This window comes from Eulemur rufifrons, chromosome 27 (assembly GCF_041146395.1).
Source record: "Eulemur rufifrons isolate Redbay chromosome 27, OSU_ERuf_1, whole genome shotgun sequence".
NCBI lineage: Eukaryota > Metazoa > Chordata > Mammalia > Primates > Lemuridae > Eulemur > Eulemur rufifrons.
This window is the reverse complement of record NC_091009.1, coordinates 14,724,647-14,747,137: the sequence shown is the minus strand read 5'-3', so window position 1 is coordinate 14,747,137 and position 22,491 is coordinate 14,724,647. Positions and strand designations below refer to the sequence as shown.

General features: G+C 42.0%; 1 protein-coding gene across 4 annotated transcripts in view; it reads left to right on the top strand.

Moving 5' to 3' along the window:
- Positions 1-22,491, top strand: part of RGL1 (ral guanine nucleotide dissociation stimulator like 1) — a 220,252-nt gene that overhangs the window by 99,333 nt on the left and 98,428 nt on the right. For 2 of the 4 annotated variants that reach the window (XM_069459692.1, XM_069459690.1), the window contains exons 1-2: positions 7,630-7,828; positions 8,822-8,932. The exons of 1 other annotated variant lie outside the window; for it this stretch is intronic. In XM_069459692.1, the coding sequence (XP_069315793.1) occupies positions 7,802-7,828; positions 8,822-8,932 (138 nt within the window). In that variant the 5' untranslated portion in view covers positions 7,630-7,801. Of the gene's footprint in view, positions 1-7,629; positions 7,829-8,821; positions 8,933-22,491 lie in introns of those variants that run through there. One more of the 4 variants, XM_069459689.1, reaches the window with a different exon arrangement.

Sequence of the window (22,491 nt, the reverse complement as noted above, 5' to 3'; positions counted from 1 at the left end):
TAATGCTCATTAGCCCAAGTTACAAATAGTATTCCAGTACCAACTTCCTCCTCCAGAGAGCATCATCAACCATTAAGAATAACTACCAACAACTGGTAAACCATTAGTTGAAAAGTGTTCACCATCATGGCCAGAGGAGCCCTCTGCCTTTGGCCCGCCATCTCTTGGGTGCTATTTGTTTATGTTTCTTCTGTTTTCCCTTTCTGTCCCCTAGGGCAGCCACTCCTCTGGTTGTAGTAGATCTATCTAAAATTGGCTTGTAATTGGCTTGCCTAAATGTAAGAACCTAATAACAGAGCATTGAGAATTTTTAATTCATACCTTATAGTATTTCCGTGAGAATTAATAAAATCAGTTTGGTCCCTCAGAAAATGGAAGCAACTGTCTACTATGTAAGGAGTGTTTAGAGGACTGTTCACATTTAACCAAGCATGACTGGCTCTTTACCCTTTGCAAAGCAAGGTTGAAAGGTCAAGCAAAAAGTAGGTGAATGGGGCAAACCCAGTTACCATAGCTAGAAACAACTCTAGCAGGGTGCCCAGCTGATAGTGCAGGCTGAACACGGACAGTTAATTGGTAAGTAACACAGCTCGCAAGCCTGAAGAATAAGGAGAAGACTTCCATGGGGATGTTGAAAGGATTAAGTAGTGTGCATTTTCACAAGACATTCATATTATTGGAGGAGGGAATCAAGAAGTAACAGATTTATTTGCTTATGTCCTCCTCCAAAAGTTTTTTTTTTTACAGATCTACAGATAGCTGAAGATATAGTTTATGAATAAAATATTGCAACATGGCTATTGTCGATTTCACTCACTACCAGTGAGTGGGAATGGTTTTTCAAATCAGTCTGTTTAGGTAATGGCCACAGGCAGGTAGAGGCAATTTATACTCAGTAGTACCATGGTGTGAAATGGCAATCCTGCCTCTCACTTAGTTACCTTTCTTCACATAGTTGTTATTATTGTCCTCTTAGGACTGTTTTCCTCTGAACTTTTGATTGAGCATAGAACAATATAGTCCAGCATTGAGCTTGAGGATGACAAAACTGAGGTCTTCCCATTTCTTAACCGTCTTATGCTGATATTGCCATCTTTAAGACAAGTTTTTCTTTAAACCTTATCGATGTACGATTGACATGTAAAATGCTGTACATATTGATTGTATACAATGTAGTGAGTTTGGGGATAAGTATACACCCATGAATCCATCGCTACCATCAAAGCCATAGACGTATCCATCACCCCCCAAACTTCCTCCGGCCCCTTGTATTATTATCATATTATTATTTGCATGTGTGTCTGTGTGTGTGTGTGTATGTGTTAAGAATACTTAACATAAGATCTACCCTCTCAGAAAATTTTAAGTTTACAACACAGTAGTGGTAGCTATTAGGTTCTGTGCTATATACCTGGAATAGAGCTCTAGAATTTATTCATCTTGTATAACTGAAACTTTGTAGCCTTTGACTATCATCTCCACATTCTCTCATTCCCCTCAGCCTGGGAATCACCATTCTAATCTCTGCTTCAGTGAATTTGACTATTTTGGATTCTACATGTGAGATCAGACCGTATTTGTCTTTCTGTGTCTGGCTTATTTCACTTAGCATATTCTCTTTCAGGTCCATCCATGTGGTCACAAATGGTAGGATTTCCTTCTTTTTTAAGGCTGTACAATATTCCATTGTATGTATATTTCACATTTTCTTTATCCATTCATTCATTAATGGACATTTAGGTTGTTTACATATCTTGGCTATTGTGAATAATGCTGCAGTGAACATGGGAGTGCAGATATCTCTTTGAGGTCTTGATTTAAATTCTTTTGGATAAATACTCAGAACTGGGATTGCTGGATCATATGGTAGTTCTATTTTTAATTTTTTGAGGAACCGCCATACTGTTTTCCATAGTGGCTGGACATTGACATTCCCAACAAAGGTGTACCAGAGTTCTCTTTCCTCCTCATCCTTGCTAACACTTGTTTTCTTTTGTTTTTTTTTTTAAATAGTAGCTATCCCAACAGGTATGAGGTGATATCTCATTGTAGTTTTGACTTGTATTTTCCTAATGATTAGTGATGTTGAGTATCTTATATAGCTGTTGGACATTTGTATTTCTTCTTTGGAAAAATGTCTATTTAGGTCCTTTGTCCATTTTTTAATCAGGTTGGTTAGTTTGCAATTGAGTTGTATGAGTTCTTTATATATTTTGGATATTAACGCCTCATCATATGTATGGTTTGTAAGGCAAGTTTTTATTCAGAACTTATTTCCAAGTACAATGTCCGTTATACTTATACTGTCCTTACTTTTCTGTCATGCAGTAACCTATTACCCAGGCAAAAGTAAAAAGAACATGCAGATTACAAACCAGAAGCAGTAAACAAATACAGGATTACATTAAAGGAAAATGGTGTGGGAGTAGGGAGAGAAGGAGACGCATTTTTAGTCAATGCCTCCTATGTCCAAGCACTGTGCTTTATATAGTGTATCTCATTTAACTCCATGATAAGCATGAAAAGAGACAAATGAGGAAAATAAGGATGTGAGAAATGAGGGTCAGACTCTTGGTTGGCAACTTGTCTAGAGCTGGAATTTAAACTCAGATGCCAAATGTCCTATCATTTATCCAGGCATGTGAGTATTACACCATGTCACCCAACATATATGAGTACATTCTGTCTAATTTTTATATCTTTTACTTTTCTTTTGCAGCCAGAGAGGTAGAATAAAATCTAGGAAAATATGGTTTCATAGAGACCAATGAATAGTGAATGAATGAATGAATGAATGGAGGATATAAACTATGTATTTCCATTTCTATAAAGATTTTCTTAAAAATCTACATACCATCTGCTTGCATTTGCTCTTTATTTATTGGCCATGGTGAAACTGTAAGGCAAGAAAGTTTTTTTCTTCCCAGTTTAATGTTCTTCCATATCTTTTTCCTCTTATTTCCTAGGACCTTTCTATTGTTACTGTCAGTGCCCACCAATATGGCAACACAGTTATTCCTTAGCAACAGCCTAATGCTTTAAATATAGATCTTTTCTGACTTCCCTTTTCCCCTCTTAACAAATTTTTATGTGTTAAATATGTACTGTGTTAACAGTACATTATTGTTAACTATAAACACAATGTTGTACAGATCTTTAGAACTTACTCATCTTGCATAATTGAAACTCTGTACACACTAAACAGCAGCTCTCCACTTCTCCCTCCATCCAGCCCCAGGCAACCACCATTGTACTTTCTGCTTCTAAGAGTTTGACTGTTTTAGATACTTCACGTAAGTGGAATCATACAGCGTTTGTCCTCCTATGAGTGGCCTATTTCACTTAGCAAAATGTCCCCAAGTTTTAATCTATATTGTCACATATGACAGGATTTTCTTCTTTTTTAAGATTGGATACTACTCCATTGTATGAATATACCACATTTTGTTTATCCATTCCTCCACTGATGGGCATTTAGTTTGCTCCATTCTACTGTGAGTAATGCTGCTGTGAACATGGGAGCACAGGTATCTCTTCAAGGTAGGTATCTCTAAATTCTTTTGCATAAATACTCAAAATTGGGATTGCTGGATCATATGGTAGTCCCAGTTTTAATATTTTGAGGAATCTCCATATTTTTTCCACACCACCTGTACCATTTTAGATTCCCACCAACACTGTACAAGAGTTCCATTTTCTCTCCATTCTTACCAACACTTGCTATTTTAATAATGGCCATCCTAAGAGGTGTGAGGTTATATCTCACTGTGGTTTTGATATGCATTTCCCTGATGATCAGTGATGTTGAGCACCTGTTCCTGTAGCCATTGGCCATTTGTATGTCTTCTTTGGAAAAATGTCTATTCAGGTCTTTTGCCCATTTTAAATTCGGTTATTTATTTTTTTCCTATTAAGTTGTAGAATTTCCTTATATATTATGGGCATGAAATCTTTATTAGATACGTGATTTGCAAATATTTTCTCCTATTCCATAGGTTGGTTTTTTTACTGTGTTGTTTCCTTTGTAGTCCTACTTATCTATTTTTGATTTTGTTGCCTGTGGTTTTGGTGTCATATCCAAGAAATCATTGCCAAGACCAATGTCATGAAGCTTTTCCCCGACATTTTTGTTTCAGTCCATTTGTGTTGCTATAAAGGAATATCTGAGACTGATAATTTATACAGAAAAGAGGTTTATTTGTCTCATGGTTCTGCAGACTGTACAAGAAGCATAGCACTGGCTTCTGCATCTGGTGAGGGTCTCAGGCTGCTTCCACTCATGGTGGAAGGTGAAGGGGAGCAGGCATGTACAGAGATCACATGGCATGAGAGGAAGCAGGAGAGCGAGCGGGCAGATGCCAGGCTCTTTTTAGCAACCAGCTCTTATGGGAGCTAATGGAGTAAGCACTCACTCATGGCACCAAGCCATTCATGAGGGATCTGCCCCCAGGACCCAAACACTTCCCATTAGGCTCCACCTCCAACACTGGGGATCAAATTTCAACATGAGATTTGGAGGGGTCAAACAAACCAAACCACAGCAATTTTCTTGTAGGAGTTTTACAGTTTCAGGTTGACATTTGAGTCTTAATCCATTTTGGATTGATTTTTGTGTATGGTACAAAATAAAGGTCCAGTTTCATTCTTTTGCATGTGGATATACAGGTTTCCCAGAACCATTTATTGAAGAGACCATCTTTTCCCCATTGTATACTCTTGGCGCCGTTGTCGAAGATCAGTTGACCTTAAGTGCTTGGGTTTGTTTCTGGCTTTCTGTTCTGTTCCATTGGTCTATGTTTGGCTTTATGCTAGTATCATATTGTTTTCAATACTGTTGCTTTGTAATATGTTTTGAAATCAGGATATGTGAGATCTCCAGCTTTGATCTTCTTTTTCAAGATTGCTTGGGCTATTCTGGGTCCCCTGTAGTCCTTTATGAATTTTAGGATTTTTTTTTCTCTATCTGTAAAAAATGCAATTGAGATTTTGATATGGAATATTGAATCTGTAGGTAGTTTTGGGTAGTATGGACATTTTAACATATTAAGTCTTTCAATCTATAAACACAGGATGTCTTTCTATTTATTTGTATCAACAACAACAACAAAAAACCCTACTAGAATAAACACATTCAGTGAATTGCAGAATACAAAATTAATGTGTTTCTATATACCAACAACAATCTGAAAAATTAAAAAAGCAATCCCACTTACAATAGCATCAAAAAGAATAAAATACTCAGGAATAAACTTAATTGAAGAGATGAAAGTCGTGTACATTGAAAATTACAAAACATTGCTGATCTCCTTTTAACAAAACTCTACCAATTCTTTCAGGACTCTGCTAGGTCACGGGCAGGCTAATCTGGTAAATAAATGCAAACCGAGTTATAAAAGGCTTATTGGTTTATCCTTCCCACATACTGAACAGGAATATTTTAACCCAAAGGTTACAGGTAATAAGGTAATACAGACTAAACTGCCTGCAGGTGAGATATTTTAAAATAAATATTAAAAATGTGCAAACTGCAACACTGGATTGTTCTGTCTAGTATAAAGCAAGCTTTTTTTTTTTTTTTTTTTTTTGCAGAACAACATTTGTACAAAATTGCATACAGTATCAGGTATAAATACAAATAGTTGTTCTTGGCAACCCTCTCTGAAATTTTAAAAGTAATTTGATGAGAAGATGTCATTTCAGATTTTCCCACATTGAACACATAACACAACTTTTCAGTGAGTCTGAGAAATACAATTTGAGAGGAAGTGCAATAAGGAGGGAATTGAATTTTTTTGATCTCTTATCATGTGCTAGAGGATCTGCCTACATTATTTCATTTAATCCTTTTTCAAACTCTTTGAGGTAGATGTTTGTCCCATTTTATAGATGACGAAATTAAGGCTCAGGAAAGTAGTGTTCAAGTTCACTCTTACTGTAAGCCTGAATTTGGAGCTGGATCCACTTGCTTCAAAGCCAGTGCTTTTCCCTTTGCACACTAGGTGGCCAGCCAGGGAACTGGTGGTCTAGAGAGGAGTGTGTGCAGATCTGAAACCTGAGTGGGGCCTTGTGAGTTACAAGCTATCCTATCCAGGAAGGCTTCCTGGGAGGGGTGAGGTTGAAGAAACTGCTTAATATCCCTGAAGTGGAAAATTTTCAGTCATCCACAAGTTTATAGCCAAAAATTAGGTTAAGTAGTGGTGAAATTAATCTTACGGGTTGCTGAACTCAGTTGCATTTTGGGGTCGTCAGGATCACTGAATAATAGGTCCTCTAGGTATGGGCCTGGGGTCCTGAGGATGGCTTAACAAGCAAGGAGGTGGGGCCCCCACGTGATTTTCCTCTGGCTCCTAGGAACACTCTGTCCTGGTCATCACGGAAAGATCTATTCTACATGCTTTTTTTTTTTTTTTTTTTTTAAATTATAGAGACAACCACTTCAGCTTGATAAAAAGAGCATTTTCCTCTCTGTAACAGTCACTGAGCCCTGTAGGTTCCGGCTGTATGAAGGTAACTTGGCTGAGTGACTTGAGAACGTCTTCACATCTTTTGTTTTTCTTTGATGCACACCCTTGCTGTCATTTATTCTGTTCTCCTGGGAACATCAGTGCACTTGATTTTTAAATTTTCGGCTTGGGATATATTTACTGTTAGCCCAAGTCCAGCCTATGCCTTAGCATGACAATTAGTGGGAGACTTTTTTTTTTTTAATTTAAAGGTGATTAAATTCATTTAGGGGTGGATAGTATGGAAAGCATGATCCCTAAAGCTTTTGTAATTGGCATGGGATTCTGGCAGGTGCCAAGTTTGACTGCATTATCATAGGAATCTCTTGCTGTTGATTTATTCAAACTGGATCTGAAAAATGTAATAATCTTTTGTCCCTAAAGCAGGTCTCTTTCCGTTATGATGAAACTCCTGCTGGCAGTCGTCTTGTGAAGAGCTTCCCCCCGAGGTTATTATCCCACTGTGTCCCTCCAACTCAGACAACCCAGCCCATGGTGGCTCCGCACCAAGACTCTCAGCACCTCCGGGGCCCTGTGGGTCCCTGCAACCCTTCCATGCTGTGTGTCCCCTCCCCACCCGTACTTGAGCCTTATCATAGCGGGTGGTACAGAGAAGTCCAGAGCGGCTTCCTGTTGGTAGTGTGCCCATGGGGACGGGGTACGGCCCCTGGGCATGGCTTTTGGAATATCCGGGCAGCCTCTGACCTTATCCTTTGTCCTAAGGAAAAACTTCCTGGCTTCCAGTATTGTTGCTCTCCTTGGGGTCGCTCTGATTTCATTATTCTAAATTCAAAACTGATAACTTAGAGAACTTTTTCTGCCTTTCTCCTTCCTTTGTTTCTTTGAGCGAAGGAAGGATTAGACGCACACGCTCACACCCCGCATCCCACGCGCGGTTCTGTTTTGGCACCTGGTGACCACGAGGAAGACCCGACAGAACTGAAAGCGCTGTTCCCCGGTCCCCCGCGGAGCCGGAGCCGGAGCAAGGCTTCCGTGCTCACTTTATCCGCGCGGCCGAGGCAAGGGCGAGCGCTCGCAAGCACAAACAGGAAAGCCTTACATCACGGAGCGGCGTGGGGAGGAGTCTGCTCCTCCTCGCTCGCTCGCTCGCTCGCTCGCTGCCTTTGTGGCCCGAGTCGCGCGCGCCGGCGGCGGCGGCGGCGGGGACAGCGCGGCGCGTGTCTGTGCGCGGCGGCCGCTCGGGACCGGGACGCGCGGGGCCGAGCCGGGCAGACGCTGCGGGGGCCGCGGAGCCGGGCGCATCATGCCGCCTTCCCGTCCCGGAGAGAAAGCTGAGAATGAAATTGCTTTGGCAAGCTAAAATGGTAACGCGAGCTCTCCGCCTTCTCCCCCGGAGGCTTCTCCGGTGGGGAATCTTCTCCCGCTTTCTCTGGGCGCGTGTTGGACTCCCCCGGCGTGGACGGAGCAATCCGCCCCGCGCTTGTGAGCTCAAGCCCTCCCGCTCTGCTCTGTAACCCCCCTCCGTGCGTGGCTTCTCCCTTTAAGCGGTGCCTACTACTTTCCGTGCCGGTGCCGGTGGCGTGTCGGGGACAGATGCCCGTCAGCAGAGCAGAACTCTGCAGGAGAAGGAACCGTGGGGCTGGGTGTCCCGCGGAGCGCCCCTGCGCCCCAGCGGCTCTGGAACGCAAAACTCAGCTTTAGCCGGGGGACGTGGAAATCCAGGGATTGCTACACACATTTCGGCTGAAGCTGCATGATGATGTGTTGCTTTTTCTGCACTTGCCAGATTATTTTACGGAAATAAAAACTTTCCACCCCCGCTAACTTTTTGGGCTCCAAAACAATAAGTGGAGAGAAAGACAAGCAAACCACTTTAACTTCCAAGGGAGTGAGGAGGACTCTTGGCATTTTAAACACTTGTTTGCGTCTGAGTTTAACATCTAGTTTGCTCAAATGACTGAGCCACTTATAAAAGTACTCACACTTTTTCTATAAAGGAGTTATTTTTCTTTTTTACTTAAAGGGCACAAGTTAATCAGATCTAAACCATAGTTTCCTTATGAAGAAAAAAGAGACTTAAAAAACTATTTAAGATATGTGAGCAAGTCTAGGAAAAATAACTAAATGGAAAAGTCCGGGGATCCTGATACCACAGGAAGGGGCTCCCGGCCAAGAAAATCTCAGCATTCTCCCTATCGCAATGTGTCTTGTGTTGCTCTGATTGTAATATTTATTCTGAACAGCCCATCTCGTGCCCTGAGTGCTGTTGTAAGCAGCAAAGCAGCTGGGATAGATTGTGGTTAGTGGAGAGGAAAAAAAAATACTCTTTTTCTTTCTCTTTATCCCATCCTTGGCAGAGCTCGATTCAGGACTGGGGTGAAGAGGTAGAGGAAGGAGCTGTTTACCATGTCACCCTCAAAAGAGTCCAGATTCAACAGGCTGCCAATAAAGGAGCAAGATGGCTAGGGGTGAGTAAAGCTGGAGAGATTGTGAACTTTGGAATTTCAGTGTCTGTTGTTCTGTGAATATCATTATTATTTAGCAGAGACGGCTTTTTTTTTTTTTTTCCTCTCCCTCTTTTGGCCTTAAAAAGGAAAATGCTAATGACCAAGTGTTTGCACTAGCTGTACAGGTCTGTTTTTGTATTTAATGTTTTCCAAAGGATCTTCCCTAGGTTTGTTAATAAATCAGAACCTCTTAGAAACATCTTGAGGTATTTGGCAAATAGACTGGGGGCGAAGTGGCAGAAAATGACACACAGAGTAACAGGGCCAGAGAGCAACACTCTGTTAGACAAGAGCCAGAAAGCAGCTGTGCCCGGATGGCACCCTCTTCCCTTCCTGCCCTCCGCCCACTGATGCTGACAGCCTCTGCCCTACTCCTGTCCCCCTGCGGGGCACCCAGAATGCTCAGAGGACAGACCATTCCAAGTCTGCCTCCTTTGAGGGGTGGCAGGTTTCCTGTTGCGATCTCCTTTCTGTAGCCTGGAAGGAGGCAGGCTTAGTGCTTAGTGTGTGTAGAGTGTATAGAGTGGTGGGCCTTTGGAAAAATGCTTGTTTCTGTTAACAAGACTCTTTTTCACTGAGATTCTAAAATATCAGGTAGGGTCATGCGAGTTCTTAGCCATTGCCTAGTGGATCCTTCAACACATCCCAAATAAGGGAAATGTGAGAAGTGGAAAGCTTGGTGATGGGCTCACTGCTTGGGCAAACATCAGCATGAGGAAGAATGAAGGAACTCTTGGTCTGGAGTTAGAAGTGACTCTCAGAAAGAGCGGTGAGAGGTGACAGAAAAAAGCCTTGAGAAAGAAAATAATGGTAGGCTGAATAGAGGGGATGGAGCGTGGTGTCCCTGGCCTTATTCTAGCCACACTCAGGCACTTACAGGTGATGAGCTTCAGAGATGAAGATTACGCACTTGCATTCCATCTTTACTGGCTTCCAGTCTCAGAAAATTCAGAATATTTTGATTAGCATTCAAAGGTGGAGTGTGAAAGAGGGCAGGAAACAAAACTGCCCAAGGCCTCAGGTTAAGACTAGAGGCCGTGTGTGACTTGTAACTCCAGAGTTTAAGGCAAGATGGCCAGCAGCAGTCCCTTCACCTGCCATGGGTCTGCTGACACAGGCATTCAGTCATTGCTTTGGGCTTCCCCAGCTACTTCCGCTCAGACCTTTCCTGCTACTGTAGTTTGGGCCAGAGTACCGCCCACTAGTGCTGTAGACTGGTGACATCGGCAGGTGTGGAACCTTCCCAGTGACGATGAGAGGTCTTCACTTACCAAGCGGCTAGTTTGCTCGGAATATGATTTTGAAATTAATTATGTGCATCACCAGCAGACCCGATAGGGAAAGCAGAACTGGAGTTCTGACAGGTCATCACTTTGTTTTTGGGGGGTGTGTGTATGTATTTTATTTAAATGCGGTCTGGATGTGGTTTGGCATGTCTGGCTATTTCAGAAAGATTCACAGGTTCTGAACCAGGTGCCTTCAAAAGGGTTGGTACAATTTTTGGTGGCAAATTGTTCCTCTCTTTCTAATGAGACTGATGTTGCTTGGGTGACAGTTGTAGCTTTTAGCTAAATACAGCAGCAGTGAATGAGTACGTCATGGGAAATGGAGGGGTTCCCTCTGTAGGCCCCCAAATACATAAACTGTCATTCATTTAGATGTTCACATTTGTTTAGTAATTCCCTTTGACTGTTCTGTTCACTGGATTCCACTTCTTCTCTTCTCTCCCTCTCTTCCCATGTTCCCAAATATGTATGGAGTTCAGAGTGGGTTCATCATGGACTTAACTATAGATCTGAAATATTGAGAAGGAGGCCAAGCTAGCTCTACCTGATGGAGGAATCTCTCTCCCTCTCCCTCATTTCAACAAAGTGTGACTTACTGCTACCACCCTACTTCTCAGGAACCAGTTCTTAGGAACTCTGCAACTCTAATCCCACTTGTTTCCTTCTTTTAGGTGTCCTGTTGGGAAGCTCTGTTTTTGTCCTTGAAAATTCCAGACTTAATTAAATGCAACTCAGATGAACCATAGCAATTATAGAACCTTTGTCTTTAGAACCAAGTGGCTTCCCCATGTTTGTTTTCCTACATTCTGGTAACCCTTTAAAAATTCTCCAAAGTACCTAGCAATCTGGGGGGCCGAGGCTGAAAGATCGCTTGATGTCAGGATTGCGAGACCAGCCTCAGCACGAATGAGACCCGTCTCTACTAAAAATAGAAAGAAATTAGCCAGACAACTAAAAATAGAAAAAATTAGCCCAGGCATGGTGGTGCACTCCTTGGGAGGCTGAGGCAGAAGGATCGCTTGAGCCCAGGAGTTTGAGGTTGGTGTGAGCTAGGCTGATACCATGGCACTCCAGCCCAGGCAACAGAGTGAGACCGTCTCAAAAAAAAAAAAAAATTCTTCTAAGTAACCAGTTTTAGAGTAAAGTTGTGATTGAGACGAGGTGAGGAAATTATTGAAGTATGACAACAACCTTCTTGAGGAAGGTGGAATTATGATTATCTCTCTCTTTTTTTCTTTTTCACATGAGGAAACTAATACCAAGAGAGGTTAAATTGCTTGCCAGGGTCACACGGCTAGGAAGTGGTACATGCCAGATTTGAACCCAGATGGTTAGCCCCTTGCTGTCAAGAGGTTCCTGGGACCTTAAGGCTGTTTCCACAGTAGTAGGAGAGAACATTGACTCAAAAGAGTGAGGATGCTTATGGTGTGCTTTTTTTCTGTCTGTTGCAACTGGTGAAGGACTTGAAAAATGTGGCTTTCTTGTCTTCTTTATGTTCTGAATGATAACCTGAGCTACAAATTGAGACATTTGTTGCAAAGATGTGTATCTTATTGATAAACTCTCCATTTTGGATGTGTAAAGCCTGGTGCAGCGAAGACGTGCGTGAGGTTATGTGGCGCAAGAGGGTGGGCATAGTCTTGTTATACGTCTTTAATGCTTTTTCAAAAAGCCTAAAAACCTGAAAGTGCAGTTTTTGTATTTTATAGCACTTAGATCTCAAAACATAATTACGGTTCAATTTTGGGAAGGATAACAAAATAATTATACATCCAAAGATGCGAAGTATCATGCAGTCCAAAACATTTAGGTCATTCTTTTTCATTTTGTTTGTTAAATTTTCTGTTCAGTTGGTCTTTTGAAGTAAAACCCTCTGTCTTTGGTTGTAAAATATACAACCAAGTGTGGCCCAGGCTTGGTTTACTTAGACACGCAGCTGCAGCTTTGCCCATTGACAGCAAGGTTATGCTGGTGACTTTGAAAAACCAAATATTATTGAAATGCCGACCCATTTTCCCTTTCCAGTAGCATCTTAGGCTGGGATAATTTTACCTACCTACAGCTATCAAAGAAAAATGGCTGCCTTTATGTCATAAAATCATCAAATCTCCGTACTGGAAGAGGCACTAAAAAGTAATTTCACCCAAGCATTCACTTAGCTTGTGGAATGCCTAATGATTTATGGAAGAGCAAATGGTCAAAACTCGTTATTTATCTTTGGTCCCAGTATTGTTGTTAGACGTTGACAGTGACATGTAGAAATGAGTTAAAAAAATAACAGTGTATTCTGAAAGCAGTAAATGTACCATTTTAGGAAGACTACTCAAAAAGACAGAAGAGTCCAGCTGCTCGAGAAGGGGCTTTGGAGTGAAGAACTCATGGTGTTATCTTCAGAATATGATAGACTCAGGGTCCAGAAAATATGTCAGACTAAGGTCAGTTCAAAGTGAGGATATTTGTTTCACAAATTGTTAGTGCTAAATCACCTCTGCAAAATTTGTGGGCAGTGGAATGGCCAATGGCCAAGTCACGTGGCTTTTCTCAGTGCTGCACTCTGTGGTCATGCAGTCCTTGCCGTGGGGCCCCAGTGCCTCCCTTCCCTGTGTCCAGTTGTTATCACGCCATTTCCCACGTAGGCTCTTAGTAAATGTTTGCTGGACTGAGTTCAAATACTTGATAGCTGGGAGAGACTGGTAGAGTGAAATAGGACAGGAGAAAGCAGAATATATTTAGAGATAAAAGGAACTGGAAATCTGTTCTAGAACCTGGTGTTTGGGCAAACTGTGGCCAATCTGTGGGTTCTGTGGGCAGAGTGGTCAGATAACCACTTGTCACATCTGGATTGAGACGTTGACTCTCACTCGGATATGCTATTTGGATGGACTCTACCTGGCGTTTCCGTGGCGTTGCTATCCACGTTGCCTTCAAACGGCCCACAGTTCCTCAAGTTCTCAGCTAACTTCACTTCTAGGAACCTTCTCTAATCACCCCAGTCTGGATCAGGTGCCCCTTCTGTGTGCGCCAGAAGCATTCTGTTTCTCCCTGTCACTGTCCCTGTCATTCTGTTTCACTCTGTTGTGATTGCCTGTTTGTTTGTATCCCCCGCTAAACCGTGAGCTCACAACTGTGGCCATAGAATTGGCAGAAACCCAGGGAATGTTTGCTGAATGACTAGATCAAGCTCCATCCTTCTTTGGGGGACTAATATTGCCTGATAAATATCAATGTCTGGTTGCTTCTCATTTAAAACAAAATCAGCATGAAGATGTTAGCTTACAAAGAAAAGAAGAGGGGCATTGGGGCGAGAAAATTCAGTTAGGTAATGATTATAGATGTCTTATATCCTTTCTGGAACAAAGCAGGGCACAAACAAAGGTAGCAGTTGTTCATCTTAGTAAAAATTTCCCAGTACCTTTAAAACCAGGAGGTCCAGCTGTCCCTGTCTTACTGCTGAATGTCGAAGAAAGAAAGGCAATGCATGAGTTAAAAAGTATTGGCAAGCACAACAATTATGTGTGGTTGGAAAGCTCAGGGGTGGGATTTTAGAATTGTAAGGAGATAAGCCCTAGAGGAGCCTATAGTTTACAGTTGGTCATCCTTGTTTTCATCTAGGAAAACAGGCCCTTGGGTTGCATTATTTGTGTCTGCTGGAATGTTTAATTTAGATTTTAGAAAGTAGGTTTCAAAATGTAGCAATCATCTGTAAATGAACCAACTAGACTTTTTCATTTGGACCTTGGGAACAAGTTTCTAAAATAATTAATGCAATAATAGAGTAGCCTACCAATTAAGAAAATGCAGTAAATTTCAATGGCCTGAGATATTGTTATTGCATTGGGTCCTTTCACTGCTTTGAAAGTCTTTTGGGATCTGTGGAAGGAATATGAAGCATGTAATCAAGAATATCCATTTCGGTTCAATCCAGGGAAAGCCCAGTTGCGTTCCAAATACGTGTCTGTTCCTAGCAAATACATAATGGCGTAGATATAACAGACACATTAACCCTTTATACTTAAAAGTATACATTCTGTTAAAACAATATTGTAAACATACTTCATTCTCATTTCTGTGAAATAAAGAAAAAGCCTCTTGGTGTTTTAAATTTAGAAAGAAAAGGAGAGAAATAAGGCAAATACTGTGCCTTTCCACTTGGGCACTTAGCTGGAATTTGCCCCTGTCCTATCCCGCTGATTTTAGTTTCCACGGTATACATATCTCTCTAAGCTTCCCCCTTCTCAATAATCAGAATCGTGTGACTGTTTTATATATTTTACGTTAAAATATCCAGAAATACACTACATAAGTAAAGCATTTGAATTTGTACCGTCACATACATTTTTACAGAAAAAAATTGATTCCTGTAAACAGAGCAAGAGAAGTATTGGTTAAATGGAGAAAGATAATAAATGTTGCTTCATTCCATTAGAGGAGCTCAGCTAGCTCCGGGTCTGGGTTGCAGATGGGTGTGGCTGTCTCTCCAGAGTTGATCTGGAGTTCTCTGGGGTTGTTGGCAGATTCTGGGTCATTCGCTAGTGAATGCACCAGTGGGAACTCCTTCACTGCTGTTGCACGGCATTGTGTGATCGTGTCATCTGTTTCTGAGCCTGTTCCTTCGATAGCACTCATTTATTCATCAAAAGCCTGCTTTGTGCCAGACACCATGTTAAACCTTGGGAATACAAAGTAAAATAAAACCTTCTTCTGAAGGAATTTACGGGTGAGTGGGGGAGACAGAAAGTTAAACTAATTACGGTGTATTGTGGTAGGTGAGACCATTGCTAGGGGAGCCTGGGGGGGGGGGTGGCATCTAAATCAGATGGGAGTGAGGGGTGGGTGGTCCAGGTAGGCTGCATAGAGGACAGGGCCCTTCAGCGGAGAGGTGACGGATGAGGAGGAGTTAACTGAGGGTGCGGGCCCCTGGGGGCCAGTGTTCCAGCCGGAGAGCACAGCCTGTGGGAAGGCAGGGAGCCCTGAAATGAGACTCCTCCTGGGTGAGGCTCGGCCTGGGAAGAGGGAAAGGCGTGAGCCACGTCTCTGTGAACCCGGTTTGCTGAGCTGTGGAATTTGCTGGGGTAGTCAATGAAGGGTTTTAAGCATGGTGGCATGGTCAGATTTCGTTTTAGAACGGTGACTGACAGCTGAAGAGTAGATGCATTGGAAGGGAGCTAGGCTGGAGCATGGGGACCCAGGAGGAAGCTTTGGTGGTAATGAGGTGAAGAAAGGGATGAGGACCTGAACCTGAACAGAAACTGTGGCAGCAGAAGGAAGAGGGTGGGGGGTGAGTGTAGGTGTGGGAGGGAGGGTTGGGGTGGGTGGACCAGAGGCGGAGTCCTGGCAGGCATGATCTTAGGCGCTCTGGTTTCAAAGAACAGGTCAGCAAAAGCCTTCTGGCTTTCTGGGGTCACTGTCGTCCTTTTCTCATTGGGGGAAATGCACGGGGGACTTCAGGTCAGGCTTCCTTCACGTCCGCTAGCAAATGCCTGCTTTCCCATCAGAAGGCCCTGCAGAAAAACCAGATCCAGGCGTCCTCATGCGTCATGTCTAGAGACTTAGGCTCACCATGAACAAGGCAGAAAAGACTACTTGGCTTCTCAGATTCCAGAGAACTTTGCAGAGCTGGTGGTTTCTTTTCTTTTTTTAAAGTCTTCTGTTTCCCTACATACTAAACAAATTGAATCTGTAGGCCATGGAGAGAGAATAAATATGGAACCCGCAGGACCATGATTACAGAGTTGTATTTTAGACAACAGTAGTTAAACTTATAATTGTGTTGTTAGGGACACAAGAAATTTTATGGTTAGGTGTCCTGGTCTTTATCCTTCTCCCTACACAATGTCTTTAAACCTTCTTTGACACTATTTATCCTGGCTGCTGGCATTACTGCTCCCGGAGACTCACTCTGATTGCTAATTCCACTTGTACAAAAGAAAAATTTTAGTAAGATCTAATGCTCCCCTAGTTTCCTGCTACCACTTATCAATCTCTCTCTTTCTCTCTTAAACATACACACACACACGCAGCATAAATATTAAATGTCTTCATATATTATTTTTTAAGATTTGGTGCATCTTTATGGTGTTACTTTATGGCTTCTATATAACTGATCAAAGCTTGACTCTCATGTTTGCTTGGTTTCCCTTAATTCTGTCGTTATTGTGATTGTTTGCTTAAATTTACTCTGAGAACTGCCTTTTGTTTAAAAAAGAATAAAAACAGAGGAAAAAGAAAGAAAGGAATAAAGGTAGACTAAGTTTACAACATTAGATAGAAGATGCCACCTTGTAGGAAGCTCAGTCTTGTACAGGGAAAGAATCATGGCATTTACTACTGATTCTGTTGTCCTAATGTTGTAGAAATACCTGCGCCTTTTCACTGATGTGGCTGTGAGTTCTGTTCCGATGATTTGGGTCTCTGCCTGGCTTGTTTCCACCAACCCACCTTCTCCTTCATGTTACACAGCATATGACTTCTGAGGATAACAGTGGTGGTGGTTGGGGGTGGGGTGGTGTGTTGCTGGTGGTTCCAGATTTTTAAACACTCTCATAGACTCATTACCCTACATTTTCTAGCATTTAATTGCTTATGCCATCTGTGGTCCATTCATTTGAATTTGTTTCAACACAGTTAATCTAGTCCTATGTAAACTCCCCCAGAAGTTTTGTATGTTTGTTCGTTTCTACAAAGAATTGAGCAATTCAACTTTTTTCTTTTATTTTTTTCCTGCTGATTTAAATACTGATTTTAATCTTGTATAAAAATGAAGCAGAGGCTGAGTCCTTCCAGTTTCATAATTCTTGAGATAATTTGAAGGCTAAACACAAACCTTTTCTGCTAAAGGTAGGATATCTTTGGTCAGTCATAGCAACCGAATCTCTCTGCGACCCTCTTGCTAGTAACTCTTCCCTGGTTCCGTGCTGTTCTTATGCCCATAACTTTTGTCACTGCGGGTGATGGAGCTAGAATCTGTGGATAATATTTATCTAAGAAAAGAACATTTAATGGATACAAGTAAAAATAACTGAAACTGGATTAGCCATTGGCTAAAAATAGAATGCTTTATAGTCATGGCTTTTCAATTAAAATTGCAACCCTTGACATTGTTTATTGAGAGAACTGATATTCCTAAATAGAAAACTAAGGAAATTAAAGCCTTTGGTTAGTTTGTGAAGCACAGGGTAAAGAATTGCCACTGTCTGTCCAAGTGTTGACTCCTTCTAGTGACACAACACAATAAACATGTCCATTTTAAAAATGACGTAACCAATTAATAACAGAGTACAGAGCCATCAAGGCCTGGCAGAGGAAGTAGCCCAGTTGGGGACTTTGTAGGAGCTGGCACCTCCTGGGTGCGCATCCTTTTCGGGGATATTTCAGTAGGATCCCTGGTGTAGGGAGGTAGCCGAGTGCATTGGTCAAGAGCCTGTGCTTTAGGGCCAGACAGAACTGAATTCAGAAATCACCTCTGGCACACCTGAGCTACGTGGGCTTGAGCTGTGAAGTTATTCAACCTCTTTAAGCCTGAGTTCCTCACCTGTAACGTGGGGATAGCGGCAGTACCTTCCTGATGGAGTTACCATGAGGCGTGAATGAGTTCTGTATGTCGGGTGCTTGGCCTAGTGCCTGGGACATGGTGTGCACGCACTCGCCTGGTGGTGGGTGCTTTTGAGCCCTGCCATGGAGCTTGTAGAGACCTGGATGGCTTTCTTACATGTGCCCCCTGAAACTTGAGATTACATGGAACCCCAAATTGCTTAAGACACAGTAGTAGCAAGGTTGTAAGACACATTCCAGACATTGCTCTCTCATTTTGCACGCCTGAGAGGAAGGACCAACCGTGGCAGGGTTTAGTAATCTTTGTTTATTAGAAGTCATCTATTGTCCTTTCTCTGTCTGGCTGCCTGCATAGTGAGAGACTGAATTATTCCTCGTGCTCCAATATTTTGCATTTCACATTCCCTCATTTTTCCTGTAGTTAATTTGTCGGTATATTTATTTTTGTGCTTTAAGAAATATTTTACTACTTAGCAGTCAGCCATATTCTGTCTTCTATATTCACTTTTTCTGGTGGAAAAATGGGAGGGTAGGAAACAGTTTTTCCAAAAACTTCTTGGTAAGCACGGTGCTAATTTTTCTTAGTTGGGCATAGTTTAGGATGTTAGCAAATTGTGCTTGCACCAAAAATTTTAAGTCCTGGATTAAAGTGCATGAGATAAAATAACGATAACATTTCTTACTGTGCCACATATTGATTAGCTAATGCAATACTTGAGTCCCAAACCAGGAATGAGCTGAATTGCTCCTGAGGTTGTGACTTTCAGAATGTCACATGACTTTTAAAATCTTCCATTTCTTCATCTGGTGGAATGGGGATAGTATCTGTTTTTCCTTCTGCCTGTGGATTTTGTGAGGCTCACATGAGTTAATGTATATAAAAGTACTTTGAAATATATAAACTGTTATACAAATGTAAGGATTCTTATTGTTGTTGTTTAACCTAAAGGCCTTTCTTTTTTTCTCTCTCCTCACCACTAAGTGCTTGATGGGTGCATGGTTCTGGTCCTTAATCCTGCCTCATGCCAGAGGGAATCTTTTCTCTGATCTTATCTTGCCACTTGCTGATTACCTAGTGATATCCTCATGTTCAGTGGAGTAGTGCTTCCTCTGCCACCACGGTTGTCACCCCTGGGACTCTAGGTGATCAAGAATGCATGTAACAAGGACTATCTCCTTAGATTGGTTGGTCACGGGAAAAAGTGCCCCAAACTCACAGGATTCTAAAGACAGATTCAGTGAATATCTTGCACATGAAAATGTTCTATTTTCTCTTTGACTCTTCTTTTCTTTCTGGTACTTTTAATTTGTTGCAGAGAAGGGTGGTAAAGTTAAGGCACCAAAGAATGGAAAGTGCTTCCAGCTTGCGGAGCTGCTGGAAAATCAACTTTTGGTTTAAGGCCAAATCCTGATGTGGGACTTGAACTCCTGACCTACTGCCAGAGGCAAGAGTGTTACCAACCTACCCGCACTGACCCTCGTAAGACGCAGGCATTTAAAATACTTCCTTTGAGTGGTCCTGTGGCTGCTTCGTGTGTTTTCTTCTCTTTCTTTTCCTGCAGTGTTCCTGGCCTCCCTGTTAGGAAGACAGTTTTAAAGATCTATTTTCTCACCCTCTTTCCACTTGCTTGTTACAGCTGCTTCCTTCTTGCTTTCCATTTCTCTTGTGTGAGTTCCTTTTTTTGTTCCTGTTCCTTCCTGTCCTTCTTCTGGATTAAAAATAGTCTTTAGGGTCTTTGGCTGCTCGGCCACAAATCTGACCTTCCTCCTATTCATATGGGGTCTCCCTACTCCTGCCCCCCCGCCCCCGAGAGCATCTTAAGATCCTTTCCTACTTACTGTCCCCCGATTCTTGCACCCCACCATCTCTTCCCTGTTTATTTGCATCTGTTCTCAGCTGACTTATGGAGCTAACTGACCTTTGTACTCAGGGCTGTAACTGAAAATTAAATCGGTTGTACAAAGATGCTTAATAAGTGATTTGCTCCAGTTGAGTGTTCTGCTGACTCTGTGTGTGGTGCCAGAGGAGAAGGGACTCTTGTACACTGACTCAGTCACACGTGCAACATTCATCTTGGTGCAAAGCAGTGATAGTGTGATCAGCTGAGCCCCGGGAACCAGCTTCAGATAACATGCTGCTGAGGGACCTGCTGTTGGCTCCCATGGAAGTGTTTCTCAGGGAGCTAAAGTTGATTAAAGTTTTCCTTCATAAACATTCTTCGGTTAGAGTGAGAGGATTATGATATTCTTTACAAAAATGACTTTCTATCCAATGTTGATCTAGACAATCCACAAATGCATGTCTGCTCGAGGGATAAAGGCTTATAAAACTTTAGATGACTGGGCTGAAAAGTGCTGATGGCAGCAGCTCTGATTTCAGCCCCCAGCCCTAACCTGAACTCCCTGTTATTCTAGGATTACGGCAACAGGGTTGACGATCCTCCTCTCAGTGGTAGAAGACATTTGAGAGGGTTCGTTCCATCTGGCCCTCCAGCTCCCTGTGTGGTGATGTCTCCACGAAAGGAACTGGCCCTACTCTTATCTGAGAATCTGGAGTTGTCGATTTCATCATCCAGAGTGAAGTTCATGTTTCTGTGTAGCTCTGTCATCCTCATGTCACTGTGTATGGCATTGTGTCTGCCTGCTCTGCTCTTGTGTTGACTGAGGAACTCTTACTTACCTTTCAAGTCCCAGCTCAAATGTCATCTTCAGTCTTCTACTTTTCCTGGCCTCGCTTCTGGATTTGCTATGCTTTATCTGGGTTTCCTTAGCGCTTCACCAAAAGCTCTATTATAACACTTTTCACGGTAGCTGTTTTTTTTTTTTTTTTTTATGTTTCTCTTTGCCCTATTCATTTGAGTGCCTCAAGGGTGGGGCCGTATTTAATTAATCTTTGTATTCCAATAACCTGGGACAGTGTCTGAGACACAGTACTCAGTGAGCATCTCGTGAGTTGTTTGGCCTTATCTTTATTATGGAGCATGTATCTTTAATGAATTTCTTGCCACTTGGTAATATTGTAAATCTTATTTTTTAAAACAAAAGAACATATCGAAACAGCTAGATTTAACCTGTATTTTATGATTCCACTAATGACACAATTAAAAAGGAAAATGCTGCCTTTGCCTTATCTTTGTCATCATGACCCGACCTACCCATTTCGTGATCATATGAAAGAAAAGTGACCTTGCTGTGATAGTAACCTTTATAGATGGGAACAGCGTGGAATCTAGAGTGAATCCATAAACTTCCTGGTGACATGCAGATTTGAGTCATGGGTCCCGGATGCACCTCTGGGAACCTGAGGCCTGTAATTTGCTTCAAACTTACATTAACTCAGTATCAAACCAACAGGCTTTGCTCTGTGTGACACATTTTTGGAAGGGGATCTGACACCCTCATGCACAGAATATGATGAAGGCTCTTCCTTTGAGATTTATGCTGCAGGCTTGCTGTGTAGTGCACTTTCTTTGGTGTACTCCTCTTGCCAGGACTCGTTGGCAAAAAGGGACTTAAAAATAAATAATGTAAATTGTGTAATATTATCGGTATACTTTTCAATTTTCATTAGTAAAACAATTCCCTTACTCTCGTGCCCTCTCATAATTTCCTCTACTCTGTGATCTTACATGCTTAACTCTTCAATTTCTACTTTAGGCAAACTATAAAGCCTATGCTGGAGGCTATCAGAATTCTAGAATTTCAGAATTCGACTTTTAGGTGCTTTCATTCAGACCGTGCCAACTGTAATTGGCTCTATCAAAATCAAGTTTTCTGACTGCTTCTGATCCTTTCCCGCTTCCTTACCTTTTTCTTTGCATTGGTATTCAGTGGCATAAGTGTTCGCTTTGGAAAAAAGGGAAGAACTTTTTTTTATAGTAGTGTTACTCGTAAAAGAGGGATGTAACAACAGTATACTTTTTTTTTTTTAAAAGAAGAAAGAAATCGTCCATAATCCCACCATGGGAACACAGTTCTTTTCACTTATGCTTATTATTTTCCGATTTCTGTTTACAGGCGCATGTTTTAGCATAGTTGCAATCATGCTATCTATTCAGTTTTGTCATCACCAAGAAGCATTTTTCAGAACAAATTCTCTGAAAGTTATTCAAACTACTTTCTAGTTTGAATTCTCTGTGACATTTGTTATGTTTCTGATGCCCCAAACGAGTGCATTCATTCAGACTTGTGTTTGAGGCCTTTCAAAGTGACAGTGTTTATTATTGGTTAGCAGGGCCTCATTTCTGTTCTTTTTCCTCGTGAAACCTCCCATCCTTTGTCAGGGCCGTGGAGCCTGACGGTATAGTATGAGCTGAGGGCGTGTGACGGGGCGTGCGGGGAGTCGGCGGGGGTGGACGACGCTCCTTCCTTCCACTGGCAGACAGCATCGCAGGGCCTGCTGTTCCGGGCTTCCAGAACTCTCCAGGACTGTGCTGTTCAACATGACAGCATATCGCGCACTTGAAATGTACCTAGTCTGAATTGAGACGTTCTGTCCACATAAAATCCACATCAGATTTCAAAGACTCAGTGTGAAAAAAAATACTTTAAAATATCTCAGTAATTTTGTATAGTGATCGCATGTTGCAATGATAATATTGCACATACAATGGGTTAAGTAAGCTATATTGTTAAAATTAATTTTACCTGTTTCTTTTCAATATTTTTAATACGATAGCTAAC